We start from the raw sequence: 19,871 nt of genomic DNA, 5'->3' as shown, positions 1-19,871 counted from the left end.
TTTGTGGTTGTTCAACTTGTCCCGCTGCATTTCAGGCATAGTTTTTATACTTTGCAAAGGGTAAAGCATTCTTAAATGCTCACAATAATGATTCAAACATATGAAAAATTTGTTATTGTTTTTCAGGAATATTTTGAAGGTTTTTGTACTGTTTAAAATGCAATTTGAATCCGATAACAGGCGATTTCGTGTTTGGTTTAGCACACCGGCCTACAAGTTTGAACACCCCTGCCTGTTAAAATGGATTCTTCCAAAGTGGATTTGGCATTTAACGGTATGAGTTGCACCTGCAGATTGTACCAAACATTTTAAGAAACAAGGTAAATTAAAATTTGCCTCTACCAAAATAAAATTTTCTAAGTGGGAGTGTTAAATCTGAGCACGCAATCCTGGGTCCATTTCGATTCAGGTATGTTGGATATTTGTCAGATTCTGTCCGTCACGGTGCTGAGAGATCCACGTGTGCTGATAAATTTCGTCTATCAACATGTTCACTGATAAACGTGTTCTTGTTCTATTACACACGGAAAAGAACGCCTCGGTCAAATGTATTTTTTAAACGTGTACTTCATTTATAAATATAGATAGATACCTGTAAACACTAGCGCTTTACGCGTTAAACTACCCCTTTTGTACCTTAAAAAAACGCATAGCGCTTAAAAAAAACCATCTACCACTTTTTTAAATTAAAAAGAAAAACACGACTCGAGGCCCAGGTGAGGATTTTAGTCTAGGGCTGCTTTATTTTGAAGCAAAATTGAGTCTTTTGTTCTTCAACTATCGTATTAGATTTCCGTTTTGGTAAAAGTTTGTCACTTCCGGTATTAGACAGGCCAGTTTTTGTTTTATCTACTAAAGTATGATTGTGTTTTGCACGGACAATTTAGAGTGTGGGATAAAATCTACCGCCTTTTAATGTCAAAAGTTTGTTGTTTGTGTTTCTTCTGTGTATATTATGGAAAGGCATCGATATGTTCGTTGTTACTTTACTGCTTGTGTCAAAAGCGCGCGAGAGGCGTGTAATTGAGAGTTGGGCACGTTACTTCAAAAAAGTAAATATATATAGTTACAACTTGTTTCAAAAAGTAAATTACTTTCTAATAAAAGTAACTAGTTACTATGCCATTATAAAATCCCGCGATCTGAAACCTACATGAAGGCAAGGAAATTCAAAAAACAAAAACTTGAGCATTAGGAAAGCTTAGGAAGAGGTCGCACTTCAAATATTTAGAGCAATATTCAAGCATGTCAAATGGAGAAGAACAGACAGGGAGTTGTGCTTTAGAACCTTGTAACAATTATTTATATAAAATAATTAAAGTTTAACATCAAATAAAATTAAAGGGATGACCAAATTGAGCATGCTGCAATGGCTGTGGCATTAACAAACAATACACAGATAGTGTCTTTAGGAAATATAGGTCATTCAAAAGCCATAGAATATAAGTGTGTTTTGGATGGTATAATAACGTACGTATAATAAATACGTAGCCATAATACAATACAACTTTTACTTATATCTGTACATTCGAGGAAACTGCGGGTCAGATGTATCGACATTTCGTTCTGTATACACGTGTACTAGAATGACAATAAAGTAGATCTGAATCTGAATAATCTAGTTTGCAACAGTCTGTGGTCTGTGCAGCCCTTTGAGACTCCTTGTGATTAAGGCCTCTACAACTAAACATGACTTGAGAGGGAGACAAAAAAATTGGACCCCTCTTTTGGTTTCATTCTAAAAAAAAAAAATTAGCATTTTTATTTTGCCGTTTCTTTTGTTACTGCTTGCCCTGGCCTGGAACTTGAATTTTTTTTTTAGTAACCACTCTCCGACATAATGCATACCTGTCACCCTCAGCCATTTGCTCCCCCTTGTTAATGTTAGATAGATAGATAGGGAAATTCACATTTCCAGCAGCATCCCTGTGCTGAGAACAATACAATTATAAAGCAAAAAGAATGAAATATACTAATACCCACTGTACAATGCAACAGTAAAATGTACAGTAAAACGCACTGTAGGGGGTGTGGTTTAATGTGGGCCTTTATTCCGCCGGGTGGAGTTAAAATGTTTGCCAGTTTGCAATTTCCCCTATTAAGCGATAATGAACCTTGAAAACACAACGCGTCACCTATTTACTCACAAAAAAATAGACCAAGTACATTAAAAATAAAGATAATTTGTGTTGACATGTTTATTTTAGATACCAAATAAACAACACAAACAATTCTCTCATCATCTTGTAGTTTTTACCCACCTGCAGTAAATTTACTGTTGCTTATGCGTAGCAGATTAGAAATTAGAGCTGAAATGGACAAAACGAGATTGGTTTTAGAATTTTTTTTTCCCCCCAGAAAGCGCAACTTTTGAAATGATCACAGTCATGCCCATCCAACTCACAAAGGCCTCCCTAACTTGCTCCTGGGATAGCATTTGCTGTGTGTTGTTTGAACACAATGCACGATACGTTGATATCAATGACAATGAAGACATTCAATTCAAAAATCCACAATGGAGTGAACCAGCGATGACCTAAGCACAAAGAGGCAAGGGGTCTCTATATATTTCCCTTCATCTTTTTCCATTTTCAAACACTTCTGAAAAATCTTAACAGAGCCACTAGGGCAGTTTTAAAGAACCATACGCAGCAGCAGGTTGCAAACCCTCGGTTTAAACGTATTTGCTTGAGGATTTAGATAGATAGATAGATACTTTATTCATCCCTGAAGGGAAATTCACATTTCCAGCAGCATCCCTGAGCTGAGAACAATACAATAATAAAGCAAAAAGAATACAATATACAAATACCCAGTGTGACGTGCAAATGCCCACTGTAGCGTGTTATATAGAATAACTAAATAGTGCTACACAGAATACATATTGCAATAAGATTCGGTAATATGCAATGTAGGTGGTGTGGTTTACTGTGGGCTTTTACTCTGCTGGGTAGAGTTAAAGAGCCTCATGGCATGAGGAAGAAAAGATCTCTTCAGTCTGTCCGTAGTACAAGACAGTGACAGCAGTCTGTCGCTGAAACTGCTCTTCTGTCTGGAGATAATGCTGTGTAGTGGATGCGATGGATTATCCATGATTGACTGCAGCTTTTCCAGTGCCCGTCTCTCAGCTACTGTTGTTAGGCTGTCCAGCTCTTTGCCCACAACAGAGCTCGCTTTCCTAGCCAGTTTATTGAGACGAGAGGCATCCTTCTTCTTGACGCTGCCTCCCCAACACGCTGTCGCATAGAAGAGTGCGCTTGCCACTACTGTCTCATAGAATATTGTCAGGAGCTTTTTGCAGATTTTGAAGGAGGCCAGCCTTCTGAGGAAGTAAAGTCGGCTTTGCCCTTTCCTACATAGAGCTTCTGTGTTGGCAGATAGATTGATAGATAGATAGATACTTTATTCATCCCCGCAGGGAAATTCACATACATACATTCACACACATTTCAATATTCTGTACTAGGCCTGGTCTCTGTCCCTTTATAAATAGTAAGCATTTTCTATACTGTTTATCACAATTCTTCATCACTTGTTCCCAGGCAGAGATAAAGAGACAAAGTAAAGCTGTCAATTGAATTGTCTTTATTGCCATTGATATCAAAGTCGTGGAACGTTGTATGCAACTAGTTTGGACATGACACTAAATGTGTAATAAAGACTATAAAGAGTTAAAAGGCAAAAAAAATAGTGTACTAACAGTGCAATGAAAAAAAGTCCACTAACATTGAGCAGCGAAAAATAAATAAATAAATTCATAAATAAATTAAATAAAACAGAAATTAGAAATGGGTATTCCAGGCCTATTTGTGGTCGCCTCGATCTAATAGGAAACTCCCACACTTGCTTTAAATAAGAAATGTGTGATCATGTAAAGGTTTCAAGATCAAATAAGAGTCCCTAGCGCTGTGTGTTTTGTACGCTTCCGTCTCAGTCAAACCTGTTGGGCTGCTGTGCTAATGAGTTCCCTCAGGGCCTTCCTCGCAGGATTGTTTGATTACAGTCACTTCTGAACTCATTAGACCCAAAAGGGTCTCTCGTCGCACCAGCCGAGTTTCAACCAAACCAAAAAACTCAGACGACTAAAATAAGATAAGATTGTCCATGTGCAGCGCTCCAGATCAGATGGAGCAACTATCGCAGTGGTCTGGCGTGGAAGACGACGTCATGGACGAGAGCACCTCGCTGATTGAGGGTTCGGAAGAGGAGGGGGACGAGGTAAGGATTGGATAGATTGAAAAAAAAAAAAAAGATGTACAGTAATCCCTCAGTTTTTTGCTGGTGTGCGTTTCCAAAAAGGAACACGATAGTCAAAACCCGTAAAGTAGAAACATTTATTTATTTATAAAATACAGTGGTACATCTACTTACGGATTTAATTGGTCCTGGGAGTAGCTGTGTAACCTGAAACATTAGTAAGTAGAGATGCCTTTTGAATGTAAATGTACTAATACTTTTCCAATTTCAGAAAACTGATATATCTTTTAATTACCGTAATCATAAAAGAGCGTGAGAACTTGAAACAAATGCATATTGATATTAGATGACCGCACAATAAACATCAAAAGAGGCATAAGATGTAAATAGACAAAGAATAAAGGAAATAATAAAAATAGTCATTTACCTTTTAACTGGCCTTTTAGTTTACTGGTTCTCAGCAGAGTTTTTTGCCTGTGGTTTCTTGAAAAACGGATCCAATGACATCTGCTTTTGAAGGTTTTTGACAATCCGTCGGAAATGCGCCAGGCAGAGGTCATCATAATGAGCGATAGAACGACCTTTTAACACTTTTTCTAGGTGATTTCTTTCCACAAATTCTGAGACTTAATGGAATTTTGCCAAAATATCTTCAATGTGGGCTGATGGAATGATGGTTGGGCCCTTCTGCTTGTTGCCTCTGAACTCCTCGTGCATGATGGTGTGTGTGTGTGTTTTCATGCCTTTCTATTATCTCTTGCTTTTGTTTCAACATTTAGTTATGTAATATTAATGTAGTTGTATTCATTAAAAACAAAAAATGAATATTTTTGCAGTCAAATTTTAGTAGTATCTTTATAGCAGTCTTTTTGTGGTATTTTTAGTAGCATTTTCTTTCCCATTTCAGTTGTAATATTTCTGTAGTTGTGTTCTGGCATTATAGTTTTACTGTCGTGGTATTTTTGTTGCAGTATTTTTTTGGTATTTCCATAGCAGTATTTTTGTAGTATTTTTATAATTTTTGTTTTGTTTATTCCTATAGTACTATTTTTTTGTTTTTTTTGGAATATTACTGTAGTTGTATTTTTGTAGTATTTCTGTAGTAGTATTTTTTTGTATTTCTGTCATAATATTGTTATAGTAATATCTTTGTATCATAGTATTACTGTAGTGGTATTATTGTACTTATTCCGTAGAAGTGTTTTTGAAGTATATCCATAGAAATATTCTTGTAGTATTTCTTTAGAATTCTTGTAATATTACTGAAGTTGTATTTCCGTAGTACTATTTCAGGACTATACTACTACTTCAGTAGTATTTTTTCTTGAATCAAAGCAAAATTATACATTTGGTCCCTGTATTTAAACGCTTAATTTTATACTTAGTTCTGTAGTAATTTTGTTGTGTTTCTGTAGTAGTGTTATTGTTGTAGGGTTTCTCTAAATCCATAAATGGTCACTAATCCTCTTTTCTTTTTCGCTATAAACTTTTGACACAACTGCCTCACTGGAAAAATCTAAACCCACATTATCCCTTATTCTTCCAATCAAAATCCACACTCAACAGACGTATACCTCTAAAATGATTACACAAGCCGATTTTGTACAACACACATGCATCACACCAGTTTTAGGCAGCAGCACACGAATGTATGCATATTACTTAAACCACATGCCGCGATCAGCCCCCCTCACATGAAGGTTTAAGATAAAGGAACAATGTTACCTTGAAAAAGAAATGGGAACACCAATATCGGGTAGTTCCTTGTAGTCTAACAAAAAAGTGCTCACATTTTAACCACTTAGTATTGTCTATTGAGCTAAAAATGAAAGTTTCTCTTCCACATGCCAGATAATATATGCTTTAAGTTTACATTAAGAGCACATCAAGAACCAGATATTGTTTTAAACAGTGTTCACTTTCTGAATTTCCAACACACTGTGGGACTTCTTGTCATCTCTGACTCTCTGGTGTCAGTAATTGAAAATACAATAGACAAAAACTACATAAATACATTATGTAGATGTAAATGTATGACACATGTGAATTAGTAAGTAAGGTAATTAATGGATGCTTGAAAGGAGGCAATGATGGAACGCATGCTCCCAGGCGTAAAAGTGTATTTATCTTTTAGTTTTATGTTACTATATTATTTATACTTATTTGTTGATGTTTTGTTATTTGCACGTTAACATGGCACTTCTTTGTTAGTATTGCAACGTTTTTGGTCAAAATAGACATGTTTTGTAGTCTGGCACTTTGGGCACCTCCAAGTGTTGGTGGGTCCTGAGAGTGAGCGCACCGCTGTGTGTTTTTGTTGAATGAATCAGACGACAGAGTGGCACGACGGGACATCGCAAATGTTAAAAAAAGCTTTTGCGAACGAGAATAAAATAGTTAAAACTAATGAATACCAGGCTTCAATATTTTCCTCTGTAGTGTGCAAAATATTCTTAAAAAAATTAAGATAGTAATCTTTATTTTAACAAAATATACCTATAATTTGATAACCTTTTTTTTCCTCAACTGTAAGAATACAATTTTTATTTTTTTTTATTTTGGTATCCTGATTTACCTAACGCCAATACATGCATTCCGTTACTCCCCACCCTGGTCAAGATGCACTGAAATGTTTATTATGAATGATAAAACATGTCTTTGTTTTTGTCTTTTAGAGCTCAGACAACCAGACCAACTGTATAGGCTCACCGTCGTACCCTGTGGTTACCTACAAACAAAGGTGCGAAGAGTTTCGTCGCTTGTTCAAAGATGTGGCCATTTCTGCTAGACTCCTGCTTGGTGAGTTGAAAACAAAAGGGGTGGGGGCAATATTAAAGTTTGTAAATTAAAATTGAATTTGACTGTAAAGTGAGAACCCGAAAACTACTATTTGAATTGTTTTCCTTATCATTGACATCAATGCTGTGAAACATAAGAGATGTCCCTCCAGAGTAGGGGTAAGCTCTTGGCCCGGGCTTAAAATGTCAATCATTCAATCTAGTCGGGCTTCTCTCTTACTTTTTTTATTTCTTCGTGAATGATCTGCACAGCATGCATTTACTTATGTAATTATTTAGATTACTGCTTTTTACTTCTACTTAAGTGATATTTTTCTGAAGTAACAGTACTTTTACTCAAGTAACATACTTTAACGCTGCAGTTCGGCTCAAAAATGCGCGCTTCGGCGCCCAAGTTATATCATTCAGATAACTCTATCATAAAGAACATGCTTACCAAACTATCAGTTTAACTCCAAATCACTAAATCCAAAGAAATTTTCATCCTCTGTGTTACAGTAAAAGCTGTGCCACTTCCACTTTCCACCTCTACGTCCCTTACGTCAAGGGTCATTTCCGCTTCTTGCCAATAGCCCACAAGCTTTACAAACTTTCTCTCTGCTTTTTGGCCAAATAGTTCACTACTTGCATCTTGTAATCTTCAGAGTATGACAAGTGCAAGTGTGCATATTTAAAAATAGAGTAATGGCTAAACTGAGTTTGGTTCATTTAAATATTTTTCACAAAGGAAAATACACGAAAAAACTTGTCAATGTTCGTTTTCAGCTCCCTCCAACTTGCAAACATTTGATTAATTGATTTTTAATTATCTCACAGCAGCTGCTCTGTTTCTTCGGCGTAGGCTAAAAATCAGCACACCATGGCGAACGAAAACACTTTAAGCATTCAACTGGAAAGTGAGGTTTTGGATTCAATTCTTATTTGGGGGACAACTCAAGTAGCACAATAACTTTAAATACTAAATACGCTACGGTGTTAGCATCCATGAGCACTTTCTCGAACAATGCATTGCGTGTGACGTCCCACGAGATATGATGGCAGTCAAACAAGAGACGCTTTAAAGTCACAGGAGACCCATAGGGGTTGCATGTAGTTGGAAATGCGAACTGTTTCACAAAAACATCGGATTTCACCCAAAAATATAGTTAGTCTTGACTCTGTCAAGGCTCAAACCTGTGACCTCCCATTCTCAGCAGCAGGCACCCAATCCTAGCCAGCGAGCTGGTCTCCATCCTCCACTCTGGGACTGGGTTTGGGCACACTGCCCGATAGAGCGTGTCCTACAACTTGAAGAAAATATGAGACTTTTATGTGCACCTTATGGGCATGAAAATACGGTACATGTGGCAAGCAGATAGCAATTTACTAAATTGTGATTAACAAAAAATAAGATTTGTCGACAGACTTTAAAACGGTAGGTTATTGTGATTTGATGGGCAAAAACTCAACTGTACATTCTGCCTATTTTGTCTCTGTGATTTGAATAAAATGTTTTACTTTATTGTGTTTTTTTTATTTATTTATTTTTTACAATAATATCAATATGTTGAAATTCCAAAGCCACGTGTCCAATTGCAGGCTTGGGGACTAAATCAGACTCTCAACAGTATTTTTTTTCAAGGTAAATATTCCATGAAGACTTGAACGTAAAAAAAAAAGAAGACAAATATTGCCTTGTTTCATGTCATTTTGACCATTCATACGTTTTTCATTAAAAGGAATCAGATATTATTCCAAGAGGAAGAATTTAATATGCATACATTATCTTAAAATAATGCAAAATGAATCCTCAGGCATCATAGGTTATTCCAACAGGAAGAATTAAATAGTGTATACTTATCTTGAAAAAGATAAAAAAACAGATTAAGGAAATTCCTAAACGAAACAGGAAACCCAAAAGAACATTCCTTTTAAATTAAGCCCTGTTTATAGTTTGTAAGGAACAGTGTAACGGATTGGGTAAAACGATCACTCAGTCGTAAAATTTCCATGCTTTTAATGGGAATTTACTGTTTTAATTGAGAAAATAAACATTACGTTTATTATTTTTTTCTTTATCTTTTATTTTTAAACAAAAAATAATTTGCATATTTAACCCAAATAGGCTAAGCATTGGAGAAATATATTTTTCATTTCCGGGAATATTTTGTATTCTCCCTCAGACTACCCGTGCGCACTCCAGAGAGACATCCTCTTGCAGGGTCGCCTCTACCTCACATCGAATTATTTGTGTTTCTACAGTAATGTCTTCCGTGGCACTAAGGTAACGAAACGAAACGAATGTAAAGGGCACCTTTTGGTATTTCATTGTCTTAGTATATTTTATCTATGGACTTCAGTGAATATTACATTAAACAATGCAATATTTTTGCCTTTTACATTTTTGTGTGCAGATAAGCTTGTCTCTCAAAGATGTCAACCAAATGAGCCGAGAGAAAACTGCACGGCTAATCCCCAACGCAATCCAGATCTGCACAGAGAAGGATAAGGTGCGAGCATTTTCATCTTAAGTTATTTAACATCAGAGAGGCTGTTTCTTTTTTTATTTTTATTTTTTTCTTGCGGACGAAAAAAAATCCAATTTTGTATTTTGTTCCCCTTCCCCGCAGTTCTTCTTCACTTCTTTCTCGGCGAGAGAGAAAAGTTTCATCGGGGTTTTCCGGCTTTGGCAGAACGCACTTGTTAATAAGGTAAATGTGGTGTTGGATTTATGCCCAGTCGTCAGTACTTTCGGAACTGAGGTTTCCAAACTACAATCTTGGGGCTATTTTTGGCCGACTAAACATTTCAATGGCACACAATGAACGCTAAAACATATATTTACTACCAAAAGAAAGTCTATTATTTTAAGGCTTTTTTTCAAATTAGGAAAAATGGAAATTTGATTTTTAAAAGTAAATAGTATTTCTCTTTTAAAAATGACAAGCATAATAGCCTGGGCGAGGGTGTTGGGGCTATGGTTAGTTGAAAAACTGCCATGAAGCCACTAAGAAGCGCCAAAGAGCTGCATACAGCTTCAAAGAGGCTTGTGCATGAAATCAGATGTTTATCGATTTTGTTGGTATTTAGTGGGGGTGCCTTGACACACAACCTAGTTAAAGACACTTGCAGAGGCCTAAAGTACAACTGTGTAGATTTTCATGAAAATTGGTTCAGCTGTTTTGGGGGCCTATGAGTCACATAAACACACAAATCGGGATTTATAAAGTAGTTTAGATTTAGGTCAGATACATGCGTTTATACAGCTAAATTATTTCCTACTCTGCTGGATGGTAACAGAAAAAAAATTGTTTTTCATAAATTCCTTATATGTGCTCTCAAAAAATAGAAAATATAATGCAACAGGCTAAGCTAATTTTAGCTTCTGTACTTATTTTTTTCCTTTGCCTTTCACTCTGAAATGTGCATCATCAGTACTCCTTTTGGTCGGCCATTTTGATTTTGTTTGGGAAATTAAACCTTTTTTTGGCTAACTTTTACTATATGTGCCTTGAAAGATTAACAAAAAAAAGAAAATGATAATACAGCAGGCCACTCATATTTTAGCCTGTGTATTTTTCTCTATGTGTTTACTGTGAATAAATAAATCTGCATCATCAGTATTAATTTACATCAGCTATTTTGATTTTTGGAAATAAATGTATTTTTTTTTCTATGTTGCTGTCATGACCAGGACGGAATCAGGACCCAATTGCTTAACAATAACCACAAGTTTTATTGATAAAGGAAGGGCAGCAGCCGTGATCTGGTGCTCGATGGACACGGGAAACATGCCGCTCACAAAATCTAATCTTGATCCGAATACGGAAGGGGATCTTCCGTAGTGGGAGATGGCGGTGTCAGAGATGGAAAAAACAGGTTGATAGCCGGGACAGGAGAGCAAAAACGTGGTCGGGATCATAAACGTGTCGTAAGCCGGGACGGGAGAGCAGACGTGGTCTGAATCAAAAAGAGGTCGTAGCCTGAGACAGACGGGGAGATCAGGAACGAACATGTGGAAAAACGGGTGCAAAAATGGGATAGGCGGGAGTCAGGGTCGAAATGCTTGCCTTGTAACAAAAGGAGAGTGACAGGACTGGGCTTAAAATAGGACAGGGAGCCAATCAGATAGCCCGCAGCGGCCGGCGCCAAATGAGCGGGCACATGCGATCCAATTTGGTAATCGGTGACAGTTGCCCCTTAAATAAATTAATATAATACATTAGCCTAAGCCCAATTTAGCTTGTATGCTTATTTTTGCCTTTTGTTTTCAAACAGAAAAAATAAAACTTGACAATAAATTCCAGGAAATAAAGTACCGGTAACCTTTTTTTGTGCTTTTTTTCCTGTATTTTGCCCTCCCCCCAAAATTCTAATAACATAATATAATACAGAAGGCCAATCCCAGTTTAGCATGTGTTGTTATTTCCTCTTACTTATACTGAGAGTTATCACATTTGCACATCTCCTTTGCGTCAGCAATTTCAATTTTGGCAAAGGAAAAAGGTATCTAATGAAAAACTTGTTTAAATCGCTCGCTTTTTATGTTCGGTACACATTTGGTCAACATGATGAGAAAATAAAACTGCAAAAGTAAAGAAAAAATGAAACCGAAATCATCTGCGTTTTCTCTTTGTGGCATTTTTAATCGTATTCCGTTTGTTTTTGGTTTTCCTTATCTTGGACCTTGCAAAATCTGGCAATTATTTTCTAACAAAAACTCTATTCACAAATCTCATCTTATGTGAAACTAATGTTAATAAGCCTCTCATTATTTTTTGGGCTCAATACAAATCCTTACATTACCGTGTGACTTCACCTTGACTGATAAAACCCCCAGCTTTTATCTTCCCGGCCCAAAGTCCGAATGTGATAGTTTCAGCTGGAGTCGAGGTAGTTGTTGCCAAGAGAAAATGTATGTTACATTGAACCCACATAAGGTCCTTGCTTTGTGCATGGTCTCATGATAAAGAAAGAATTGCTTGTTTTCAGCAACAGTGTCTTCTCTAGCGAATTTTCAACATTTGTTTTTGAGAGTTTTTTTTTACCTGCAGATATTTATTGTAACTATGACGCTAGGACCACTTTGGCACAGGTGAGTAATGGACCTTGTAGCATTTTGATCTGTGTACAAATGTAGAATATGTACGGTGAAATTTCCGCCGGCTCGGTCTATCTCTGTAGAGGACTTTTTTTCATTTGAGTGTGTGTGTGTTTGTGTGTGTAAATATATATATATATATATATATATGCACATGCAGACATCTGTTATATTTCTTATTTTTACTTGTGTTTAATTGGATTAGGTTCATCAAATTAGTTTTGAAGCACTCCCAATTGAAGAAAGATTATGTGTTGGGTTCCTGTTTAAAGCAATTACTTTGATATTTAGTCTTGTAGTATATTTGTAGTGGGATTTTTTGTAGTATTACAGTAGTAGTGGTTTTGCAGTATGCATTTTTTGGTATTTCTGTCATATGATTTTTTTTTATAGTATTTTAGCACTAATCTAGTATTACTGTCGTATTTTTGTAGTATTTCTTCAATGCTGTTGTAGTTGTATTTTTTTATATTTCTGTAACAGTATTTCTGTATCATGGTATTTTTGTATTTTCTTAGTTGGATTTCTGTAGTAGTTTTGTAGTACTGCTGTAGTGGTATTTTTTGTTGTTTTTAAAGTAGTACGATTTTTGTTGTAATACTGTAGTATTTTTGTACTATTTTTGTAGTATTACTATATTTGTATTACTACTGGAGTTGTATTTTGTATTATTTCTATATCATACCAGCTCAGTAGCCTAGATGGTAAGGCGCCCGCTTTGAGACTGGGAGGTCGGTGGTTCGCGCCCCGGCCGAGTCATTCCTAAGACTTAAAAAGTGGTCGGCGGCGCCCTCTGTTGGCTGCGGCTGCATCGGCTCGCTACAACGGGTCAGGTGCAATCGACATTTCGTTCTGTGTACATTGTTACACAGAATGACAATACAAGGAAATTATTATTATTATTATTATTATAGTATTACTGTAATAAAAAAGCCTGCTGGGCGGCATGCGGCCTGTGGGACCGTAGTTTGCCCACTAAGTAAGTAACTGTTATTTAAATGCTCAGTAATTGCAAAATGGGCAGATATGCTTCATAACGTGTAAGAAGAATTTGTCTTTCACAGTTGACTGTTTATTATGAGGTGTTGTTGTGGAGAAGCAGGTTAGCTCACTTTGGTGCCTGTGTGCGTGGGTGTCTGTGGGGGATGTAAAGTTCAATGACCTCAGGTGTTTTCCACAAGCAGGACTTGGTGGTAAAATGCACATGCAAACACACGGGAGACGCTGGAAACAGGTTAAATAGCGAAACTTGAAATAAAAACCGCTACATTTTTCATTTTGTAGGAAAAGGTTTTCATTTTTTCTCTTTGTAGTGAAGTGGGCGGTGCGTCTCCACTTCCGGGAAGCAAGGGCATTTTTTTTTTGTTAACGAACTTTGCAGTCGTGGGGAAAATGACAGCCAGTAAGTAAGATTTTTTTCCCTCCACCTTTTCTTTTCAAGCTTAAATATTTTGTTTTTTTGCATAAAGTTTTTAATTTACCACTGTTGCGTTAAAGTTCAGCTGCGAGTGAGACTCTGTTTGCCTAAGGACAAACGTGCGTAAATATCAAATGACCTAAATGAGCGCTGGATTTACTTTCGTTGCAAAACAGCGTGTTGAGACAACTTTTTACACAAAAGCAATTTTAGTACCAAGGGGCAAATGCTGGACGAGTTGTGTGATTGCATTGCATTGATCTAAAGTCTAGACGGACTTGAATTGATCTAATCCTGCAATATATATATAATATATATATATATATATATCGCCAACAACTGCAATGATGTATGAATGCTGATGGATAGTTTTCCTCATAACCACCAATGACATAAAGCGCAAAAGACTTTTGAAATATCTTGCCTCTGTATATTCATATTTTATTCTTATTTTTCCACAATGCTGACGCAAATAATCTATTTTTCATTGTACTATTTTCTGTTCATTTGTCCAATTAGACAAACTAATATTAAGAATAAATCTGTAAAGCATCCATGGATAACTAAGGGTTTATATAATGCTTGTAAGAAAACAACACCTTTATATAGAAAATTTATTAAACTAAGAACTGATGAAGCCGAATCCCGATATAAAATGTATAAAAACAAATTGACAAGAATATTAAGAGCGAGCAAGAAATTATACTATACTAATTTATTACATCATAACACAAGTAATATTAAAGGTATATGGGATATATTAAATAGTATAATAAAAGGAAAGAATGTAACTAATGCATATCCAAACTATTTTATTGATAAGAACAGTAAAAATTATAATTTAAAACAAGTTATGGAGAATTTCAATAGTTATTTTGTAAATGTTGGACCAGGGCTGCAAATATCCCAGAGTGCAGGAGTAAGCAATTTGAGTCACTGATAAAAATTAACTCCAAGACCATGTTTTAATCTGGGGTTACGGAATCAAAAATCATAAGTTAACAACTGTAAAAACAAAACGTCTATGGATTGTTTTGAAATAGATATGTTACTACTTAAGCAAATTATAAATAGCATTGTGAAACCATTGACCTACATCTGTAATCTATCATTTCTAACAGGCAAATTTCCAAATCAAATGAAAAATAGCAAACGTTATACCAATATACAAAAATGGAAACAAGCACATTTTTACAAACTATAGACCGGTATCTCTGCTTCCTCAGTTCTCTAAAATATTAGATAAACTTTACAATAATAGACTAGAACAATTTGTGGATAAACATAAATTGATTATTGAAAGTCAATATGGAGCAAAAAGATCAGCAACAATGGCTATTATTGATGCAGTAGAAGAAATCACCCATAGCATAGAAAAAAAGAGATGCGCGGTCGGGGTATTTATTGACTTAAAAAAAGCATTTGATACCATTAATCATAATATACTATTAAAAAAGCTGGAAAGATATGGCATCAGGGGTTTGGCTTTGCACTGGATTCAAAGTTATTTGACTGGGAGGAAGCAATATGTAAATATGGGAGAGTTGTCATCTGAATACTTGGACAATTTTTGTGGAGTACCACAGGGTTCTATCCTGGGTCCAAAGTTATTTGATTTATATATTAACGATATCTTTAATGTTTCAAAACTATTAAAAATAGTGATATTGCAGACAACACTAACATTTTCTATTCAAATGATAACTATATTGATTTGGTAACCTGTATTAATTGTGAATTAATTAACCTAAAAGTATGGATGGATATAAATGAATTATCTTTAAATTTAAATAAAACCAAAGTAATGTTCTTTGGTAATCGCAAGGCAAATCAAGATTTAGAAGTAAAATTGGATGGTGCTGCAATAGAAGCTGTATCTGAAATTACGTTTTTAGGGGTCATAATAGACAATAAATTAAGCTGGAAAACACACATCAGACACATACAAACTAAAGTATCTAAAAGCATTTCAATAATTAATGAAGCTAAATTCATTTTAAACTATAATGCATTGTATTTATTATATTGTTCTCTAGTTCTGCCATACTTAAAATATTGTGCAGAAGTCTGGGGCAATAATTACAAAAGTTCACTACGGCCCTTTTTTGTCCTCCAAAAACGTGCAATTAGAACTATACACAGGGTAGGATATCGAGATCATAATAATATTTTATTCCTGCAGTCCAAATTATTAAAATTAGTTTATTTAGTAAAATCTTTCACTGCACAACTGCTATTTAAGGTCAACAAAAACATAGTGCCAGAAAACATCCATAAATTATTCATTCGAAAAGAAGGATATTATAACTTACGGGGCTGTAGTAAATTCATGATCCCAAAGGTGAGAACCACCAGGAGAAGTATGTGCGTGTCTGTGTGTGGCGTCAAGCTCTGGAACAAAAAACAAAAAAACATTCCTGGCGGAATACTGGGATGAAGAAAATCGGGTATGAGTGATACGAGTGCGTCTAGAACTATGATAAACTTTGTGTTATTGTTGCTGTTGTTATATCATAACTGTTATTATTAATAGTATTACAATTGTTGTTATATAATTGTTGTATTTAATAGGGAAGATGAAGGGGTAGGGAATATAAGCATTTGCTTCTGACTACCCCTTTTTGAACATATTATGTAATATTATTTTGTTGTTGAGTTATTGTTTTTGTTCTGTTTTTATTTTAATGTTCGAATAAAGTTTTCATTCTGATGTGCTTACAACTTAGGCCAGTCTACGAGCACTATCTTGCTACTATTGCCCATCTATCATAGAATTCTTTAATTCTTTTTTGTTATTTCTTTTGAGCACATTATTACATCTTAATTCTGGAGCGCCACATCTAGTGTCGTTGTAAAAACAATGTACACAATTCTATTATCATTGACAATAAAGACATAAAGTTTTTTCAAATGTTCTGCATTTGTAATATGCCCGTTCTTTTATGTTCTCTTTAAAGACAATCTAGTAAACAATACCACAAAAACTCACCTCCTTCTGGATTCTGTCTAACAAAATAAAAGTGTGATTAATCTTTCCTTCGCTACCAGTCCCTGACCAACACCGAGGTTTGGCAGATGGTCCGGCAGCACTATGGAAATGATCTGGGCCTGAGCCATGAGGAAATGGAGAGCACGCAATTTCCTGCGGACTTGAGCATGCAGAGCAGGTGAGAACGTCAAATAATTTCCTTATGTATTTTTATTATAGAAATGCAGATATGACAATACAGTAAACCCTCATTTGTTGCGGGGGGTTGCGGTCCAAAAGAACCCTTATTGTTTTAATATTTAACCGCAAATCTTCCGTAGTTTACACGCCAGTTTATAGGAACTTACAAAATACACGTTTTCTATGAAAACTATGAAAATCGGAGGGGGTTGGGGAAATCAAGTGATGCTCATTTTTGTATTGAAAATTATTATTGTTCCTTGGTTATTCATAGTGCATTAGTGACATCTGCAGAAACTGCAGGTTTGATGTGCGTTTATAACATTTGCTATGAACCACTTTTGACTTAAAAATGGCACTCTTGAATGCTACAATGAAAAAAATCTTCAAAATCTGAAAGTTCTGTATCAATTCTGAACAATGATTTTAAATGCGTGGCAGCTCTTTACAATACATTGAAATAAAGTAAACTGAATACTTTTACACTTGACTAATAAAAGTACTGTATGCTGTAACTGTAAAAATGCTCCTCTATCAGAGGTCTCCAACCTTTTTTAAGCTGAGAGCTACTTTTTGTTATTATTTAGCGCAAAGGCCCCCCAGTTTGACATGCATTAATAAAATAACAACGTATCGTGTTATAGTACTATGTTGATTCCATGTTATTACCAGGTTAATTATTGGAAATGCGGGGTAAATAGACTTAATCAACCACTAAAACAATAATTTCACTATAAAATTACAATGACCCAGCATTGGTGAGCTATTTCCAGGACAGTTCTGCAGGCACTAAAGCTGTCCTCAGGGGCCACCTACGTGGGAGAGCCTTAGTCTATATTTTCACCAATACCTACTCTACTCCAATCAAAATGAAGAACACAATGTATGATGAAAATCCTAGAAGCGGAAAGAGCATGAAAAGATGGATACTGTAGAACACTCGTGAGGTACAAATTCAATTTATATAAAGGACTTTGTTGAATATTTAGCGCCTCCTATTGGTAAAAAAAACTTAATTCCTAAAAACAACAATATTGATTGCAACCATAAGCAAAAAGGCATGAGTTGTCATATAAACAAGCATGTTTTTAACTTTCATGTTGAGAAACTTGGATGTACTTAACACAAAATGTGGCTCAGAGGGAGCTCACATGAAAGTCCACCATCTTGCTCCCACGGGTACACGCTAAAAACTTGTGAAAGGCTGGGCAAAAACATTTGAATAAAAGTGGTGCAATTTTGTCACTTTGAGTGCCCGTAGTTTGTATTCTTTTGCTGTGTTGCGCTCGTATTGAATTGCACTACACCAGGGGTCTCAAACTTGAATCCCAGTGGGCAATTGCAGCACTCATGATAGTCTGAGGCCCCTGCCTTAATAATGAAAGTTAAAGGGATATTACTTGACCACTTGATGTCACAGTATATGATAAACATCACAAGTAAGAATGAAAATTGCGGGGACTCAAATTGACCATTAAGATATTTTAAATATATTTTTCCCCCCAGCCTTTTATAAAGGAAAAAAGGAAAGAAAAGATGGTTCATGTATTTTTGCTAATTATTTTGAATAATATATTTTTTGATATTTTTTTACTACTAGGAGACACTGAAAAATATACACTGTCCCTTTAAGTAAATGATTAACTCTAGCAAATGATGGATTATTTTATTCCTGATTTATTGCTATTTTTCCATGTGAATTGGTAACATAGAAAAAAACCTTTCGTGTCTTATTTTTAGATCTAATTTTGTGTAGAGAATAGTAAAAAACTATATTTGAGAAGAGTGGAAAATTATAAATAATATTTTGTGGAAAACCTTTTGACCCAACTTCACCTAGACCCTATCTCCAAGTGGCTCTTAATTGAGTTTGAGACCCCTGCACTACACAATACAGCAACATCTAGTGGTAAAAAATTACACAGAGTCCCTTTAATGAGAAATGATGTGCACTAAAGCCTTAACTGTAAAATGTTGGATTTAAACTAAACGAAAGGGTTTTTTTTTTTTTTTTGGGGAAACTGAATCTACCCGCCAGGCACGGGGCCGACAATGGCTACTTTCCAAAGTGCGAGAGGACGCCCTCCAATCGCCTCGCCGCACAAGAGCTACTGTCTTTGGAAAGTGAAGATTTTTTCTCTGTGGCGGGTTCACAGAAGTCAGCCTTGGAGGTTAGCTAAAGGGGTGTTGATCCCTCTTAAAGCATTTCTGTTTTTTTACCTATCCCGACCTTGTCAATGCAGGAGGAGTGCTCCATCTCCCAGGCCCCACGTCGAAGCCCCCTTCCACCTCTGGATCGCCTCGAATCTGAATCATCCGGAAAGCCGCTGAAAGAGGACAGCACGAATCAAGAAAGCGGATCGGAAAGCGTGGAAGAAGGTGAGGGAATAAAGAACTAGAGTTAAGATCGAGCCTAAAAAATACAGCCCGAACCCGCCTGATTAACTTAATTTGACCTCGGTGCTGAAGTAAATCCGAAGCTTTCCTGTGCTGAAGTACACAGCTTCGGGTTTACGTTAGGCTCTGTCCCTCAAATGAAGTTGTCAAAACCCGAACAAACGGTGGATCCAAACGCATAACGTTTTCACACCAAGCTTTATCTTACGGAAATGGGGCAGTCATGCACAGTAACACAAACGCCAGGGATGTGGCGATCACTGGACAGAAGAAGTGAGACTGACAAGTCTAGCGTGGGAAAATAGGAAGCCAGGGGCAGACGAGATCGAAACCGGCCAGGACAGAGGGGGTCAATACCAGATACAGGATACAAAGGCAGATACTGGACAGGACGGGACAGACGGGATGGATACCTGATACAGGATGCACGAGCAAGATACCGGAACGGACGGAAACGATATCGGATACCGGACAGACGAGATCTATACTGGATCCAAAGCAAGATACCGGACAGGACGAGACAGACGGGATCGATACTGGATACAGAAGCAAGATACCAGATACGATGGGACGGACAGGATCAATACTGGATACACCAGCAAGATACAGGACAGGACCGATGGGATCGATACTGAATACACGCGCAAGATACAGACAGGATCGATACAGGATACAGGACGGGATCGATACTGGATACACGAGCAGGAAACCGGACAGAGTAAAAATGCTGGCCACTCGTTGACGGACTGACAAGGAGTTATTGGGAGCACTGAGTTTAAATGGGAGGGGAGCCAATCAGGCAACGAGTAGCAG

The 19,871-nt window shown here is 36.4% G+C and overlaps 1 protein-coding gene across 5 annotated transcripts in view; it reads left to right on the top strand.

Annotated features, from left to right (window-relative positions):
* Positions 1-43: 43 nt before the first annotated feature.
* The window catches only part of gramd1c (GRAM domain containing 1c), a 31,847-nt gene continuing 12,019 nt past the window's right edge, over positions 44-19,871 (top strand). For 2 of the 5 annotated variants that reach the window (XM_088321880.1, XM_088321876.1), the window contains exons 1-9: positions 267-409; positions 4,113-4,218; positions 6,873-6,996; positions 9,158-9,258; positions 9,389-9,484; positions 9,605-9,685; positions 16,541-16,659; positions 18,700-18,832; positions 18,905-19,040. In XM_088321880.1, coding sequence (XP_088178006.1) covers positions 4,126-4,218; positions 6,873-6,996; positions 9,158-9,258; positions 9,389-9,484; positions 9,605-9,685; positions 16,541-16,659; positions 18,700-18,832; positions 18,905-19,040 — 883 coding nt within the window. In that variant the 5' untranslated portion in view covers positions 267-409; positions 4,113-4,125. Of the gene's footprint in view, positions 61-266; positions 410-699; positions 717-4,112; positions 4,219-6,872; positions 6,997-9,157; positions 9,259-9,388; positions 9,485-9,604; positions 9,686-16,540; positions 16,660-18,699; positions 18,833-18,904; positions 19,041-19,871 lie in introns of those variants that run through there. The other 3 variants (XM_088321878.1, XM_088321877.1, XM_088321879.1) reach the window with 3 other exon arrangements.

The sequence above is a fragment of the Urocampus carinirostris genome, chromosome 18 (assembly GCF_059441175.1).
Source record: "Urocampus carinirostris isolate Australia breed hairy pipefish chromosome 18, RoL_Ucar_1.0, whole genome shotgun sequence".
Lineage (NCBI taxonomy): Eukaryota > Metazoa > Chordata > Actinopteri > Syngnathiformes > Syngnathidae > Urocampus > Urocampus carinirostris.
Note: the sequence above shows the minus strand (reverse complement) of the source record. Positions and strands in the feature narration are given on the sequence as shown.